The 17399-nt window shown below is 42.6% G+C and overlaps 1 protein-coding gene and 1 pseudogene across 1 annotated transcript in view; one reads left to right on the forward strand and one right to left on the reverse strand.

Annotated features, from left to right (window-relative positions):
- The window catches only part of LOC114613721 (quinone oxidoreductase-like protein 2), a 31428-nt gene extending 14265 nt beyond the window's left edge, over positions 1 to 17163 (forward strand). The window contains exons 9-10 of the mRNA XM_028759092.1: positions 389 to 617; positions 16287 to 17163. Coding sequence (XP_028614925.1) covers positions 389 to 617; positions 16287 to 16355 — 298 coding nt within the window. The 3' untranslated portion in view covers positions 16356 to 17163. The remainder of the gene's footprint in view (positions 1 to 388; positions 618 to 16286) is intronic.
- On the reverse strand, positions 11180 to 11720 carry LOC114613730 (annotated as a pseudogene).
- Positions 17164 to 17399: the final 236 nt, after the last annotated feature.

Raw genomic sequence — 17399 nt, forward strand, 5'->3', positions numbered from 1 at the left:
TGTGTGTGTGTGTGTGTGTGTGATGTGTGTGTGTGTGATGTGTGTGTATCCATGCACATGTTGGGGACTGTGTACTTGCCCATGAATACTTATGTGGAGGCTAGAAGTTGATGTTGGGTCTCTTCCTCTGTTGCTCTCCACCTGATTTTTTTTGGGACAGGGTTTCTTACTGAACCCAGAAGTCACCATCTCAGTCTGGCTGCCTAGGGACCCTGGTATCAGTGCTGGGACCATGGGTGCACACCACTGTGCCTGGCTTTTTATGTGAGTGCTGGGGATCGGAATGCAGGCTGTCATGCTTGCACTATAAGCACTTTACAGATGGAGCCACCTTCCCAGCCCTGTCCATTGCTGCCTATAACCTCTTCTGTCTCCTCCTTGCCCTCAGCCTGGCATGGGAGGGCAGGATTGTGGTGTTGGGATTTGCTGGAGGAAACATCGCCTCTTTGCCCAGCAACCTGTTGCTCCTGAAGAACATCTCTGCCATGGGCCTGTACTGGGGTCGCTACCAACACCAGGACTTTGCAGTGTTTTCCAAGAGCATGTCCACAGCCCTGCAGTACTGTCAGCAAGGACTCATCCACCCACACATTGGTGCTGTGTTCAAGCTGGAGAAGGTGAGACAACCTGTAAGGAATGTGGGGGAGATAAGGCTGGGAAATAATCTGTGTCAAATCTGCCAGTCTTATCTCTGAGTCCCATAACCCTCCTTTTATGGACTGAAAAGGTAAAGATACTATCCTGAGTGCTGGGATGTCCATACTAAGTAGAGTGTCACAGGCTTCAGTGTGTCCAGAATTCCTGCCATTCTCCTGCCTTTCAACATGGATGCAGGATTAAGCTGAATTTGAGGACTCTGTCAATCACTGGTGACTCAGAGGGAGGGAAGTTAGAGTGCATTAGAAAATAATTTACACGTGTTGATTTGAACCTTGAGCTTTGCAACAGAGTCCCAAGAAGGAAGCACTTGACCTGACCTTTGGTTTTTAAATACAGATGTCTCAAAGTATAGCCCGATGATCTGAGCTCGGTACTGTGACCAGAACATGAATTGTCCTGGGCATCAGAAGACACGAATCCATCCATTAGTCACTGTAGTTAATTCTGTTGCTTATTCACTCCCTGTTTTCATTCCCCCGCAGTCTCATAATTGTGGCTTAAACTTCCTCCCCAGCAGAACTGCATGTGTTCATATGCAGCTTGGCTGTGAATGTGAGTCTCCTAGGCATTTCCTGTGATGCCTGCCTTTTTCTTTCTCTAAGGATTTTTTCCCTTATTTGTTTTAATGTTAAAAAAAAAAAAACAAAAAAACCAAAAACCCAAACCAACCTGTTTGGTAGCCATAGTCAGCAATGAAGGCCATGTCCTGTTCAAATGTGGATTAGCAGAGGCTGGGCTCTCCATCAGTGCCCCACTTCATGGATCATGGATTACCAACCTTCCACCTGTGTGGTACATTGTCTTGCAGGAGTGTGTGTCCTTATCTTGCTGGTGTGTGCATCAGGAAAGCATCAGACTGTTGATAGAGGATCTGCTGGTTGTTAGAAAGCTTGGTTGCATTCAGTAATAGCCCTCTTCCCCTGTAGGATGTGGACGTTCCCTTGCTTCAGTTTCTACCATAGAATCAAGGAGAGGGTCATTATCTGAGGCTCTCAGATGACCTTCAGGAGCTGTGGTGGGGATGTGGGTGGGCGGTGGAGACCACAGCAGCTCACCTCTTGGACCACAGTTCTTCAGAAGCCTAAGTAACTGCATGCTTTCACGTTTTCATTCATTCTTTTCTTTTAAGGAAAGGTTCTGTGGCTTAAAGAGTTGAAAACCACCAGTTTGGTAGCTTTGTGGTCCTGTTCTGGCTTTGGCTTTCTGTCACCAGAGGGAGAGGCTGATCCAGGAGATGGGTGGTAGTTGAAGGTCTCTTCCCTCCCGTAATGTGTTCTCAGTGTTGCTGAGGCATAGAAAACTTTAATTGTCCACATGCTGCTCTTTCCTCCCAAACACGAATTAGCTCTAATTACTGTCTGTCAGCTTCCATTTGCCTTTCTGGCTCCCAGGAGGGGCCTTGACAAGGATTCCCTAGATCTGCCCCCTCTGCTGACTGAGGTGCTCCTGAGTGGCTTTCCAAGCCAGGCTCCCCAACACCAAGCCCATCTACACATTTGCTGTCTCTTCTGTTTCTGTGTCTTCGACCAGGCGGACAATTCAGAAAGATACCAGAGGATAAGCACTTTGTATGTATTAATTGATTTAATCTTCCAAGAAGCTCTTTTGTGGTCTGCCCATTATCTAATCAGTTTTTGCTGGTGAAGGACTTGGACTTAGAAGCTAAGAAAGCTGCTCGATGATGTTCTGTGTCAGAGCTGATAAGCAGAGAAATGAACTCTCTTGAAATGAACCAAGAAGTGGCTTTGCACATACTGTATTCATTTTTTTTTTTTTTTAAGACAGGGTCTTACTTTGTAGCTCTGGCTTGCCTAGAACTCACATGTATACTAGGCTGGCTTTGAACTCAGAGAAATCTGTCCACTCCTGCTTCACAAATGCTGAGATTAAAGATGTGTGCCACCACAGCCAGAGCATAATATATTCTATAGTATGAAAATTATCTATCAGAAACATCTACATGAACTGCAAGAACTATCCTGTAGTCAAAATGACCAGGACTCCTGTATTTACTTAAGCAATGACAATTTATACATTTTGCTAGTTTAAAACCATGAGAGTAAGTGAATATATAATTGGTTTTACTGAACTTTATTTTTGATGTAAACATTATATATCAGAGCCTGTCGGGATTAAAAAACAACCACTGAACTTATCTATGCAGTGTCAGAATGCTTGGTGCTTTTTACAGTTTTGACCTTGATAGGTCATATGACTATGCCAATAAACTTTACACGATCCGTCTTTCAGTAGGCTGAGGCCTGTACTTTTCCCCTTCACTATAATTACTTGTTCAACGACATCCTTCCCACAGCACACAGCCTCCATGTCGGGCTGAGTACATACTTACATCTGTAGCTAGAGACTCCGGCTGTTGTCACTCACTCATGTATATGTTGACTGACTTATTGGGGTCAGACATTGGCTGTGAGTAAATTAGACATCTTCTGCTCTGTCCTCATTTACAGTAGGGCAGTACTATACTCTATGTGCTCTGCTGGCTGTGAAAATTAAATAAAATAATATATAGGAAAAGAAACCAGTACATTTACTTAGCTTCCAAATGCCCAAGATAGTGTTGTTATAAAATACAGAACTGAGCTTTTCCTGTCCCTGTGAAGGGTAACTTTTGCATTGAGATCTCAGAGGGCAGGATTAGAACCATCGTCTTCAGATTTTAAATTTGAGCCAGAACTTAACTGTCTCTTGTAGGTAGACATTTGTGCTGCGCTGGGTGGATTACATATGCGTTGGTCTGTGATCTGTTCAGAGAATAGCACTGCTGAGGTGTGCAGTCTGTTTTCTTTATGAAGCTTGATGCGTATATCCTGACCTAACACAGCACTGAAGTCTTACTGAGATGGTTTCTATGTAAAGGTCAGGTGAGGTCACTATGTGAATAGAATTAATGACTAGAAATTGTTTGCTTCAGGGTTCCTCTGTACAGGTGGAATATTCTTGAAAACAAAACTTCAGACTCAATAGTAATTATTCCATTGATCAAGACCTAGTTTGTGAAGAGTCTTATATCTGCTATCCCCACCTCCAAAATACCCTCACACCCCACCCCAGCCCCTGGCACTTGGCTGCTCATCACACTTCTCTGGGATGTTCTCCCAGGGATCTGCAGTCATACCTGATGGGTATTCTCAGGATGCATCTCTTTAGACTACTGACAGTCCCTTGTTCCCTGGAGTGAGGTGGATCTTAGAGCCAAGGCCTGCATTGCAGCTGTTGCAGCTGCAGAGCAGACGCTTGAGCTAATGGACTCATAGAAGCCTCTGCTTTCCCCAGGAACAACATGAGGCTTGATGCTGCAGTGTGAAATGTAGAGTGTTTTGTGTAGGGCACGCTTTGAGGAATGGGGGACAGAGGGTAAAATTGCTTTATTTTCTTCCCACTGATTGTTTTATGTGGCTTCTTCATAGAGGTCTCATATGAAGACCTCTATGTATATCTCTGTGTATCTCTGAAGCTGCAACCAGCTGAGGATTTGTAACACAACCCCACACAGTTTCCATCTTCCTTGGATTCAGTTTCACTTTCCCCTTTCCCTTGCTGCCCTGGAATTGCAACCCTCAATGCAGCATTAGGGTGTGTGTGTGTGTGTATGTGTGTGTGTGTGTATGTGTGTGTATGTATGTGTGTGTGTATGTGTGTGTGTGTTTCAAGCTCTGATCATTTATTTTTTACCCTTAAAGATTTATTTTTGACTGGACTCAGATTTATAAGTAGAAGCTCTCAGTGAAGACAGCCTACGTCTCTTGGCAATTTGTCCCTGGCATTTTTCATTTTCTTGGCCAAAAGTTTAGCACATTCTTCAGCCTCCTCCTTGTTTTTCTTAGAGTGTTGTTTCTTCAGAGCACTTGTGTTGCAGGACATGTAGAGTGACAAGACGCTGACTCTTGGGTCCTTTAGTCCTAGGCTCCTTACCTTCTTTGTTTAAGGGCTTCCTGACAATGTGGCCCTGAACAGTCTTGTGCTTCCTCTCTCTAGTGATCCTGATCTCTCACTAGCATGTCCTTACTCAGCAGCAGTGACACCTTGTTTTAATGGGAAAAGCTCGTTTGTCATTTCCACCACTGATCTGGACACATACCCAACCGTGCCTTTCACACTTCACCCAGAGCAGCAGCAGCTACTTCTGTGGCCACACCTTTCAGAGAGAGAATGAAGTTTGTGTTCTCCATCCATTTCAGTGGATGTCTGTGGCTAGTGGCTGGGGAAGAGATCTTCAGCTTCATCCTGACATGGTTAACTGCTCAGAGAGTGTCACAAAAAGAGAGAGCACTTTCTTTTCTTTCTTTCTTTCTTTCTTCCTTCCTTCCTTCCTTCCTTCCTTCCTTCCTTCCTTCCTTCCTTCCTTCCTTTCTTTCTAGCAATGTTTTTATTTATTCTTTGAGAATTTCCGCCCATCCAACGTCATACCCATTCATACCCTCTGCTCCCTACCCCCTTAGCACCCATTCAGTCCAGTTTGTGTTAGCTGACTACTTGACTACTCCTGGGAGTATAGACCAGGGGTCACTCAGTTGAAGAAAACTGACTTTTCTTCTTCCAGCAGCAATAAAATACAAATAACTTCTCAGCTAGAGGTGGGACTTAATGCCCACTTTTCCTCCTCCATTCTGACATTGTGTCTGGCTTAACCTTGTGCAGGTCAGGTGCAGGCTGTCGCCATTTCTGTGAGTCCATCTGTGCATCTGCTCTGTTGTGTCTGGGAAACACTGTCTCCTTGACGTCATCCCCTGTGGCTCTTACAGTCTTTTTGCCCCCCCCCATCTCAATGGATCTCCAAGTCTTGGAAGGATGGCGTAACAGAGATAAGCGTCTTTAACGAGGCTTTATTTCTAAGGAATTAGGTTCTGTTGCTGTGTCACCCAGCCTGACTTTGAACTCTTCCATTGAAGAGACTCTCGTGCCACAGTCTCCCTAGCACCTGGGATTATAGGTGAATGTCACTGTACCCAGATAATTCTCTGAGTCTGATGAACAAATGCAATTATGTAGCCACCCATATAATCAAGATATAGTTTGTTTCCATTATCCCAGAGGGTTTTCCTTGTGCCCCTTGTAATCCACCTTCCTACCGTACTCCATAGCCTCTAGCGATCACTCATCTGTTTTCTCTTCCTACAATTTGGGCTTTTCCAGACTATCATATAAATGACCATGTAGTGCATGACCTTAGATGTTGGATTGTTTTCTGCTTATTTATGTATTTACTTTTAAATGTATTTATTTATTTATTTATTTATTTATTTTTGGTTTTGTTTGAGACAGAGTTTCTCTGTGTAGTCCTGGCTGTCCTGGAACTCACTCTGTAGACCAGGCTGGCCTCGAACTCAGAAATCCGCCTGCCTCTGCCTCCCAAGTGCTGGGATTAAAGGCGTGCGCCACCACCGCCCGGCAATTTATTTATGTTTTATGTGTGTGTGTATTTTAACTGTGTCTTAGTTTGGGTTTTACTGCTGTGAAGAGGCACCATGACCAAGGCAACTTTTATACATAAAACATTTAATTGGGGCTGGCTTACAGTTTCAGAGATTCAGTCCATTTTCATCATGACAGGAAGCATGACAGTGTGTCGGCAGACATGGTGCTAGAGGAGCCAAGAATTCTACATTCTGATACGAAGGCAGCAGAAGGAGACTGTTTCACAGGCAGCCAGAAGGAGACTAGATTCTCACTGGGTGGAACTTGAGCATAGAAGGAGACCTCAAAGCCCACCCCACGGTGACACATTTCCTCCAATAAGGCTACTTAGCCACTACTACTACTACTGCTACTGCACTCTGAAAGGGCCAAGCATTCAAGCACATGAGTGTGCAGCAGGTCAAGTCTATTCAAACTACCACAGACTGCAGGTATGTCTCTGCAACACATGCATGCTTGGTGCCCACAGAGGACAGAAGAAAACATAAGATCCCCTGTGACTTGAGTCATTACAGATGGTTTTAGGGTGCCACGTGAGTTCTAGATACTGAACCCAGGTCATCTGGAAGAGCAGCCAGTGCCCTTAATTGCTGAGCCATCTCTCCAGGTCCCATCATTTTGCATTCTTTAACTTTGTATAATTCTTAGGAAGTTCATCCAGACTAAATGCATCAGTAGTTCAGTCCCTTTTGTTGTGGAATGGTATTTTGTTCTCTGTTTAAGTGGAAACTATTATAAAGAGACAAGTGATGTTTCATTGTATGGAGATACTACAGCCTGTTTACTCAGTTGTTTATTAATAGACACGAGATTGTTTTCAGGTTTGACTAATAGTTATGTACATTTTTGTAGCAATATGGTTTTATTTACTTTAGGATCAAAATTTCTAGGATATATACTAAGTGTACATTTAATGTTAAAAATGTATACAGATACTTAATTGGCTTTGTTATTTCCCCTCATCTCCAATGGCATCCAAATAATGTCATTAAGCAAGAATGACATAGGGCCAGAATTTGATTTCAGTTGCTTCTAAATGGCTTGTTTAAAAGAAACTTACGCATAATTCTAAAAGGAGCAGCTGTTGATGCCCGTAAGAAAAGAACAGGCTTGGTGACCTCAGGAGCTCTTTCTCCTTGTTCCCATTATTCAGAAGCAATTCTGCTTCGGCCTCTAGATCCCATGATTCTTTAAGACAAAGCTACCTTATGCCATTCCTATCAAGGCTCACATGGCATGTAGGTTTCCTGTGAGCAGGGCATTCTGGACTAGAAAACAGTGCTCAGGTAGATACGTGGGCTAGAGGTTGATAGGTCTGTTCTAACATTTTGGGATTTTGCTTCTACCTATTTCCTAATACTATGTTGAACTTTTAAATCAACTGTCAACTGTTTTCCAGAGTGCCTGGGCTGTTTTGTATTCTTGTAATACCCAAGAGTTAGAGTTTTTTGTGTTTGTTGACAGTTGATATTATCAGTTGTTTAATTTTAGTGAATTTTGTAGATGTATAAAGTTACCTGTTTGTGAGTATAATTTATATTCCCCTAATGATCAGTGACCTTGAGTGTCTTTTCATGAATTTATATGAGGTCTCCACCTCTTTTTCTGATGAAATGTAATGATTAACATTTTTTTTTTTTTTTTTTTTTTTTTTTGGTGATACCATGCCATGGGACTTGAACCTGGGACTTCTCACATGCTAGGAAATGTAGCCTTCCACTGAGCTACACCTCTGTCATTGGTTGACTTTTAAAAGAGGATTCAGATAATTTTGTATCAGAATAAGGACATGATGAATGTAAATTCAGCAGTGTCATCAGCCAAAACATTTCACCTTTTAATGGAAAGTCCCACTCAGTCTCAGGTATATTCATTCACTTATTCATGAGTTTGTTCTATTCACCATTTGCTGGGAACATTCTGTATGACAGTCTATAAAAATGTAGGACTTAGTCCTGCCCTTGGGTCTGTTTTTCAGTTGGAAAGACCTCAGGAGAGTGCTGATAGGGATGAGCTGTGCTAATGGGAGGCATGAATCAGCACGATATATTTGGGGAACTGTAAGGACTCTGATTATTCGTACTTGATGAGCTAATTAAAAATTCCAAAAGCAGAGCCTTCACCTTAAAACAAAAGCATTATCTTTCTCTTCCTCACATTCCAGCTTGTGTATTTTTCCAGACATTTAATTAGGGCTCCCACCCCCTCAAGGCAGAGACCCGATATTCTGGGTATGGTTTGCATCTCAACTTCAGTAGTTGTGGCTCCCTATCTGTAGCAGCCTGTAGGATGCAGGCAGCGTCCCCAGACCCCTGATCAAAAGATGGGTTTGCAGCTTTGCATTTTGCCACACAGACAGCTTCATTGCCTTCATTTCCTTTTCGATTGGTCCCAGACTCCAGTGCTTCTCTGGTTCCCAGCTCTGGGTGGAAACCTAGAAGCAATTGCAGTCATAACAGAAGTGGCAACTGGACGTGGAAAGCCATGGGACATCTGAAAAACAGATCTAAACAAGATCAAGCTTTCCACATAGTCTTTTCTCTTCAGCAAGCCAGGGAAATATGGGATTCATTTTTACAAAGGGTTTAATTATATGCAAAATGGCTAAAAACAAGACTTAGCATTTGTTAACATTCATTTGCAGGGAGTTTTCATTTCCCTTGGATGCTGGGTGATGAAACACCACTATCTCAAATAATACTTATTTTCTTAACTGCTTTCTATTGTGAGGCTCTGACAAATCTTGGGGAATGAGCATCTCTACCTGACAGGGAGAGCCATGCAGCCATGAGTCACCTGGAGATAGCAATGGGGAGTGAGTGTTCCTAACATCTGTCTTAGACTTCCTCCGCCTCCTCCCAGTGAGCCTGTCTGTACTGTGGAAAGGTCTCCTAAGGCAAAAAGCCCAACAGTGCAGATGTTTTTGAAAACAGATTTCATGTGGCCCAGAGAGTGACATGATTGATTGATTTCTCTACTTATTTTTAGTTATTTATTTTGTGTGTGCTTTTTTTGGGAGAATCTCAAATGGGAAGGGTTGTTTAACCATATATTTGTTGTTGGACTATGCAAAGCTAATCTTTTATTGTTATATCCATATACTTATAAATGTTTACTTTTACCGTCCTATAAAAGGAGCTAAGGTGGGAGGAGAAAGGAGAGGAAGAGGAGGAGTAGGAAGAGGAAGAGGAAAAGGAAGAGGAGGAGTTAGAGAGAGATATGTAGGAGCGATGGAGGTGGATGTTCACGTGTCTGTAGCAGTCAAAGGTAGTTGGTATATCTAGGTTGGGTATTGGGTTACACTTCTGATTATATGGGCATCTTGTTACTGATCATTACCAAATATATAAGCTTTTGGATAATTTAAGCATTAGAGTCTCATTTTTCTACTGGGCCCGCATGGATGGCAGGATGGTCTGGGCAATGCCTAGCCTTGCAGAGGGAGCGTGGGAGATTGAACCATCTCCCACGCTGACGTCTCATGGGTGGCAGGGCTGATGTTCCTGTCTGGCCGGTTCTAGCTGCAGGCGTGCACATGGCCTCCGGCTGAGAAACATGACAGCTGGGCTAGGCAGAGCCGCTGCAGCTTAGATAGTCGGCTTGACCAGAGGCCGTTTTTAAATAATTAAATCAATACTGTCCCATGTACTCTCCCCTCACTGTCCATCTTCACCTTTCCCTCCTTCCAAACACTCCCCTGCAGCATGTCTGATGTGTTTCTGTGGGTTTGTGTTTCCTTGTAAAGCACACAGCCATATTTGTGTATTATCTTTAACATACACAACTGGTGGTGTGCTCTTGATCTGGATCTGCTACTTACCTTCGTATGCCGTGTTGTCTTAAGACCTCCATTTTGCTGCCAGTGCTTCTGTGCATCCTCCACCGTTTCCCAGGACTGCACAGTGGTATGCATATGGTACACACCCATCATGGCTTGCAGACACACTCACACTAAACCTCCAGGTTGACTTCATGACACCATAGTAAGTGTGATGATAGACAGCCTTGTAGGTCTAAACTTAGAAACTTGTGCAACTATTTTATGGGAACTTTTCCTAGGAGCAGGATTGACTGCTGGGTTAAGGTACATATGGTTACTCATCCTGATGGCTGGTCACTCTGTAGAATGAGTTTTTTGTCCCTTCCAGAAATGTGTGACAGTTTTTATCTACTTGTCATTTTGTTACTATGTGGCAGTGTCCATATTTCTCATATTCACCCAAATAGCCAGGCATAAAGAGGTATCTTATGCTTTTAATGTACAGTTCTTGACTTTAGTGCATTTAAGCATCTTTCTGTATGTTTGCAGGCTGGCTGGGATAGGGGTGTAGCACTGTGGCCCTATTCAGTCCCCAATTCTGTGTCCCCTCAGCCAGGAGAAACACTTCACAAACATACAAACCCACACATTCTGTATGTAGAAGGTATTCAGGTTTCTAGTTCTTCCTGTTAGGGCCCCTGTCTCCTTTCCAATGTGAGTAATTCTTTGTGTGATCTATGCATCTGGACTTTGATGTGTTGTAAGTCATCTAGCGTATCAGTCACCTTTATGTTGCTGTGATAAAGATCATAACCAAAAGTGATTGATGGAAGAATGAACTTATTATAGCTTCTGGCTACAGAGGGAGAGTCCATGACGGCAGGGAGACACAGCAGCACATGACCAGAACAAGAAGCTACGCATTGCCACCAATTGGGGACCAAGTGTCCCAATACTTGTCACTATTTCTCATGCAGACCACTACACCTGGCAGTCTTGTTACCATTCAGGTTAGGTGCCTATAAGCATAGGGGCAGGTCACAAGGTTGCAGAAGGGTGTGATCCTTGAACTAGTCTTTGAGCAGATAGGTTGCAAAAAAACCTCCTGGTCTGTCATACTTTGCTACCTTTGTCTCCATTTAATCTACTCTTACATACCAATATTTTGTTTTATGGTTGTGGTTGGAGGACTTGTTTCAGAAGTCCTTCATTATCCCAGGGTCAAAATGATTTTCTTGCTTATTAATTTTATGGGTTCAAGTTCTTGAGATAGGGCAGTGGTTCTCAACTTATGGGTTGTGAACAATTACCCTTTCACAGGAATTTTTTTTTTTTTTTTTTTGGTCTCCTAAACCATTTATTTCTCCCCACCGGAAGGTGGGCATCGCTACGGGTGGATAAACACAGAACGCTGCGTGCAACAAGGCTCGAAGAACAGCAGTGCAGGTAAGTGAAGCCAGGACTCAAGCGAAGGTGGAACTGTTCCAGCCCACGTTGGCTGCGTTCATGTCGTAATAGTTGATGTAGACCCGGTCCGGGCTGATGCGCAAGCGATCGGACAGCAGGCCGCGCAGCAGCTTGCTGTAGTTGCGGTTCTGGGCGCCACCGATCTTGCTGATGCTGTGCAGGCTGCAGAGGGCGCAGGGGTCGGTCGTGCCGCTAAAAGTCATGAGCTGGTGGGGACCACGTTCACTGCGATGTACTGTGCCGGCTTGCCGGTGGCCTGCGCCAGCTGCTGGGTGAGCTCGGAGAGAAACCCCTCTGGCACGGAGGCGCGGGGAACATTGGTGTTCACGATGAACATAGGCATGGTGGCGGCGAGACTGCGAGCGAGGACCGGACTGGAGGACGGTGCAAAGCGCGGTGTGACCCAAACCAAGGGACCTGAGCTCTTTCACAGGAATTTTATATCAGATATTTATTTACATTATGATTCATAACAGTAGCAAAATTACAGTTATGAAGTAGCAACAAAAATAATTTTATGGTTGGGGTCATCGCAGCATGGAGGAACTGTAGTAAACTACAACATTAAGAAGGTTGAGAACCACTGAGATTGAGCTTGCTGTGTTACTCAGGCTGGCCTTGGACAACTGTGCTCAAGCTATCTTCCTGCCTCAGCCTCCAGAAAAACTGGTACTATAGGCATAGCATGCAATGTCCAGCATATTTATAGTGTTAAGCCACCCTTAAGGACAAACTGTATCTGCAGTTACTTATGCATTGTGTGTATCTCAGCTAACTAAATGTTTCCCTTTTTCTTAATTATTTATTCTGCTCTCATACAATACATCCTGAACTCAGCTTTCCCTCCCTTTACTCCTCTCAGTCCTTGCCCCCCTCTTTACTTCCCCTCTCTCCCAGATCCACTCCTCTGTTTCCCTTCAGAAAAGAGCAGGCCTCCTAGGGATATCAACTGAACATGGCATAATAAGTCACAATAAGACTATGTACAAACCCTCCCAGTAGGAGGAAAAGGGTCTCAAGAGTAGACACAAGAGTCAGAGATACCCCTATTCTTGCTGTTACGAATCCCACAAAAGTTCCTAAGCTAAACAACCACAGATTATATGCAGAGGACCTAGCACAGACCCTTGCAGGCTCTGTGATTGATGCTGCAGTCTCAGTGAGGCCCTAAGAACCCTGGGTAGTTGATTCTATGGGCCACACTATCCTAATGTTCTTAACTCCTCTGGCTCACACAATCCTTCTTCCATAGGGTTCCCAAGCTCCAAGAGGAGGTACCTGATGGTGATCTCCACATTGGTGTCTCTCTCTCTCTCTCTCTCTCTCTCTCTCTCTCTCTCTCTCTCTCTCTCTCTCTCTCTCTCTCTCTCTCTCTCTCTCTCTCTCTCTCTCTCTCTCTCTCTCTCTCTCTCTCTCTCTCTCTCTCTCTCTCTCTCTCTTTCTCTCTCTTTCTCTGGCTAATGTTTCCCTGTGCGTCTCTGCATCTGCTCCCGTCAGCTGCCAGAGGAAGCCTCCAATGACAATTGGGCTAGGCACCATCCATGAGTATTCAGCTAACTAATTTTTACCTTCCTATTTGTAGCAAGCAAGCTTTCTCAGCCTTCAGTCTTTTTCTATGATTCACGATGCTATTTTCAACAAGTTTCAGGATATGCAGATCTGCTCTCTGTTTTCTCTTGGTTCAAGTATAATACTTGTATACTAGCAGCCTATAACCCTTATATGTGTACCATTGAGGTATGTTTAATGTATACAAATGTATCTTATAACTTTGTTCTTGCTTTTCATATTTGTTAAGTTGTCCTATCTGTAAGTAGAGCTATATAGCCAGATCTTTTATGTCTTAGAAGAGGTTAAAGTGTTTTTCATAAGATCTAATGGGATATTTTTTCCAATTTTCCACAAATGTCACACTATTCTTGATTTTTGATAACAATAGTTTACTTCTGCTATGTTTACTTGTTGATATTTCTGTTATAGAGACAGTTGGTAACTTTTATAAGCTCATTTCTCATTTCATTGGTTTGGTGGTCTTTCTTATTTTTTGTTACTTTGATTCCTTTTCCTATGTAGATTATTATACTGTCAGCAGAAGTGATGGTGTTGTTCACTCCACTCTTTGCTTTTTCATTTTATCCCTTATGTTTATCATTATCTGTAAACCATTTTAAAAGTGGGTTTGGTTGTACAGAAAAATTCAAGAGGTAGTATAGAGTGTTCATACCCCATCGGCTACAGCCAGAAGGTCCCACTCTTACTCTGCACCTGGCACTGGGTTTGTGTGTTTGTTACAACCAATGAGCCAATGGCTGTGCAAGAAGTATCTTAATCTCTTAATCACACTGGGGTATGCACATTGAGTTACTATCTCTGTGTGGTACAGCTCTGTGGGTTTGCTAAATGTTCAATATCATGTAACCACGATTACACAGCCTACAGAATAGCTTCCTTAAACAATCCTGAGTGCCACATCTTCAATATTCAGCCCCTTATCCTGTATCTTTGGCAGCCACTGATCTTCCTGGTGTCTCTATAGTTTTGGCACTTTGCAGAGTGTCATGTGATTGGAGTCATATTTAGACTGTTCTTGTTTTATTAGCAATATACACTTAAGGTTCTTCAACGGCTTCCTGTGTCTTGATAGTTTTTTTTTTCTTTTGAGACAGGTATTTCTATCTCTCTATGTAACCCTGACTGTCTTGGAACTCACTCCATAGCTCAGGCTGGCCTCAAATTCAGAGATTCCCCTACCCCTGTTTCCCAAGTTGCTTATCCAACTGTTTATTGAAGGGCACTAGTTGCTCTCAGGTTTTCCCAGTTGTGAATGAGATTGTTCTGAACATTCATGTGTGTGTTTATCTTAACATAGTTTTCAGTTCATGTGAGTGAAGACCAGGAATGTGGTTGCTGGGTTGTGTGGCGAGTACATGATTAGGTTGGTGGGAAACTGCCACACTGCCTTCCACAGTGTCTGCAACCACCTTGTGTGCCCACCAAGAGCAAGGGAGAGATCCTGCTGTTCTATGTTCACAACACGATTGGTGTAGTGTCTTTGTTCTTAGCCATCTAGTGGGTGTATTTTGGGACTGGTCATTGTTTTTAATCTCTGCTTACTGAGTGTCTTAGTATGTATTTATTTGATATCTATATGCTTCTTTGGTAAGATGTCTGTTCAGATCTTTTGCTCTGAACAGAATGCTTTTTGAATTTTAAGCATTCTCTTTCTATCTAATGTTCATCTATCTATCTATCTATCTATCTATCTATCTATCTATCTATCTATTCACTTCTTTAGGTGTATGTTTTGCAATGATTTTCTCCAAAGCCACATATGCCTTGTCTTTTTATGTGTTTAACAATGTCTTCTTTAGTGTAGACATTTTTAGTTTCCTTTTTTGTATGTATGTGCATGTATATATGAAGGTGCATATACACATATGTGCATGTATGTGGAGATAAGAGGTGGATGCCTGGTGACTTCCTGTATCACTTTCTACCTTGGCTTTTGAGACAGAGTCTCACACTGAACCTGGAGCTCACTGTAACTAGAATGAATGACTTTGCCTCCCCGTCTGGAATCACAAGTACATGCTAGATTCTTTATGTGGGACCAGGGGGTCTAATTCAGGTCCTAATGCTTCTGGGGAAAGTACTTTATTGACTGAGGCATCTCTGTAATCCCAAATATTTTAACTGAAAAAATTATTATGTGTGTGTGGGTGCATGTGTCACAGTGCACATGTGGAGATCAGAGGACAGTTTTGTGGGGTCAGGATCTGGGTTCTGAGGATCCAGCTCTTTAGCAAGCCTGCACAGTAAGCTCTTTACCTGTTGAGTCATTCACTAGTCTCAATGTCCTTATCTTTAATGATGTTTATTGCTAATTGTTCCCCCGAGGTTATTCTTTCAGTGCTGTCTCCAGAATCTCACTGTGAAGCCCAAAGCGCACCAGGCTTTTTCAGTGTTATCTGTTGGAAGTTGTATAGTTTTGTATTTTACATTTAGATTTATGAACAGGTTTGAGGTAATTTTTGTGAATTTAAACACTTTCTGTGAATTTTGTGAATGAAACACGTCGATTTTAAGTGTGGGTGTCTGGTGTTCCCAGTGCTGTTTGCTGGAAGCACTCTCCCTTCCCCGTGGAGCTGCCTTCACTCCTGTTAAAGATTGGTTGGCTGTGTGCGGTTCTGCTTTGGGGCTCTTTATCCCATTCCATCGATCTACTCTTCTGTTTTTCTATCAATATCACACACTTTCATTACTATGGCTGCTTTATGATTGGCCTTAGAACTGTATGTTGGTTCCTGCTGCTGCATTTGCTATTGCTGGATTGGATTGCTGGATTGCTGGATATTCTGATGACAAAGATTGGACTGGCCCCAAGGAACCCAATGACCCTAATCAGCAGGAAGTAGCCTATGTCCCCCTTTCCGTCTAGCTTTCTTTCTCTCCTACCTAATGTTGGGTGGAATAAGGGTTGGAAGGGAGGTAGAAGTATAAAAACCCAATAACATAGTAAAAAAATACACAACAACCTTAAATATCTGAAGAAAGATTTGTAATATGTTGTAATTGTAGGTGCGGAGGAACTGGTATAATAAAGTGATGACAATTTTAAAAATTATTGATTCTTCTTTTAGGTGTATCATTCTTTCAAAAGCTGGAACTGGAGAATAAGGGCTGACTCATGGGCTTTCTGCCTGTTGGCGCTTACTTATCTGACAACATTGAACATCAGAAGCTTAGATGGGGAGAAATTCTGTAGCTCAGTTATTCTTAAATATTGTATTCCTTTGTATTTATGGTAACCTTATTAGCATTGCATGGCTGTATACAGGTCATAGAGACGCAGCTTACTACTTCAATAGTACTTCAATGGCAATGTATTAAAAGCTGATCATCTGTCAGATGTTTGCTGAAACATGCATAAGTCTGACTACATTCCATTTTGGATTTCTTTTAGATCAATGATGCCTTCCTTCATGTGACGCAGCGCAAATCTACAGGCAAGGTGCTCCTGTCCCTCAAGTAAACTCTGACCTGGACAGATGCCCAAGTCTCATCTCCCTCCTGCGTCGTAAAGGGCTTGTCCTTAGTGACTTAGGTGCCATATCTTGGTGTCAGTTCCTTTTGCTCCCACTTTCTTGTTTTCCATAATCAGTGTGACCACAGAGGTTCTTGCCTAAACTTAGCCCTTTCTGTGAGCAAAAGGTACTGTGAGTTCCTTGAGAAACAGGTACTGTGTCTGAATCACCTACTGACTTCTAATACCTTCTACTATTCAATTTAACTTATCTGGAATCTTAAATTGTTGGATTAAATTATGGATATGTTGCCCCAGAAACAACCCAAATACCCTTTGACAGACGAATGTGTAAATATGCATACTTTGCATATCTATTGTATGATATGCATATATTTGAATATTTTTAGCCTTAAAGAGGGACATCATTCATAGATGTGCTACAATTTGTGTCAACTTTGAGGCCATTCTACATGAAATAGAGCATATTAAAAAAAAAGACATGTGCTCCATAAGTCCATTTATATGAGATTCCATGACCATCTAGTTCAACAAGAGATAGAGTGGAATGGTGGAGGTCAGGGGCCTCCTTAGAGCATATCCTGGTAAATGTGATACTCCTTTCAGGGGAGATAGGGAGTTACTCAAGGCATGTGGAGTTTTAGCTCAGGAAGATGGACAATCAATGGAAATGGATGGGAGTAATGATTGCCATAGTGAACTGTTGAAGTATACACTTTCAATTGTTTTAAACAATGTTAAAATGGTAAATGGTATGTATGTTTTGCCACAATAAAACAGTTTTTATAAAAAGATATATTACTGTTATTTCTAAGTAAATGGATAGATTCAGGGGAGAGAGCAGCATGTGTGTAGAGTGCTGGGCTCAATGGGTGGGAGCTGCTGCTCTGTGTACGTTCTGGCCTGCCAGGAGAGACCTACCATTAGGTGCTGAACGTTCTGCAGACACTCTTTGATTTATGATGGTTTGATTTGTGGTTTCTCCCCTATATACTTATATTCTTTTTCAAAATGTTTGTAAAGATAGCTTTT

This window comes from Grammomys surdaster, unplaced genomic scaffold, assembly GCF_004785775.1.
Source record: "Grammomys surdaster isolate TR1022 unplaced genomic scaffold, NIH_TR_1.0 130, whole genome shotgun sequence".
Lineage (NCBI taxonomy): Eukaryota > Metazoa > Chordata > Mammalia > Rodentia > Muridae > Grammomys > Grammomys surdaster.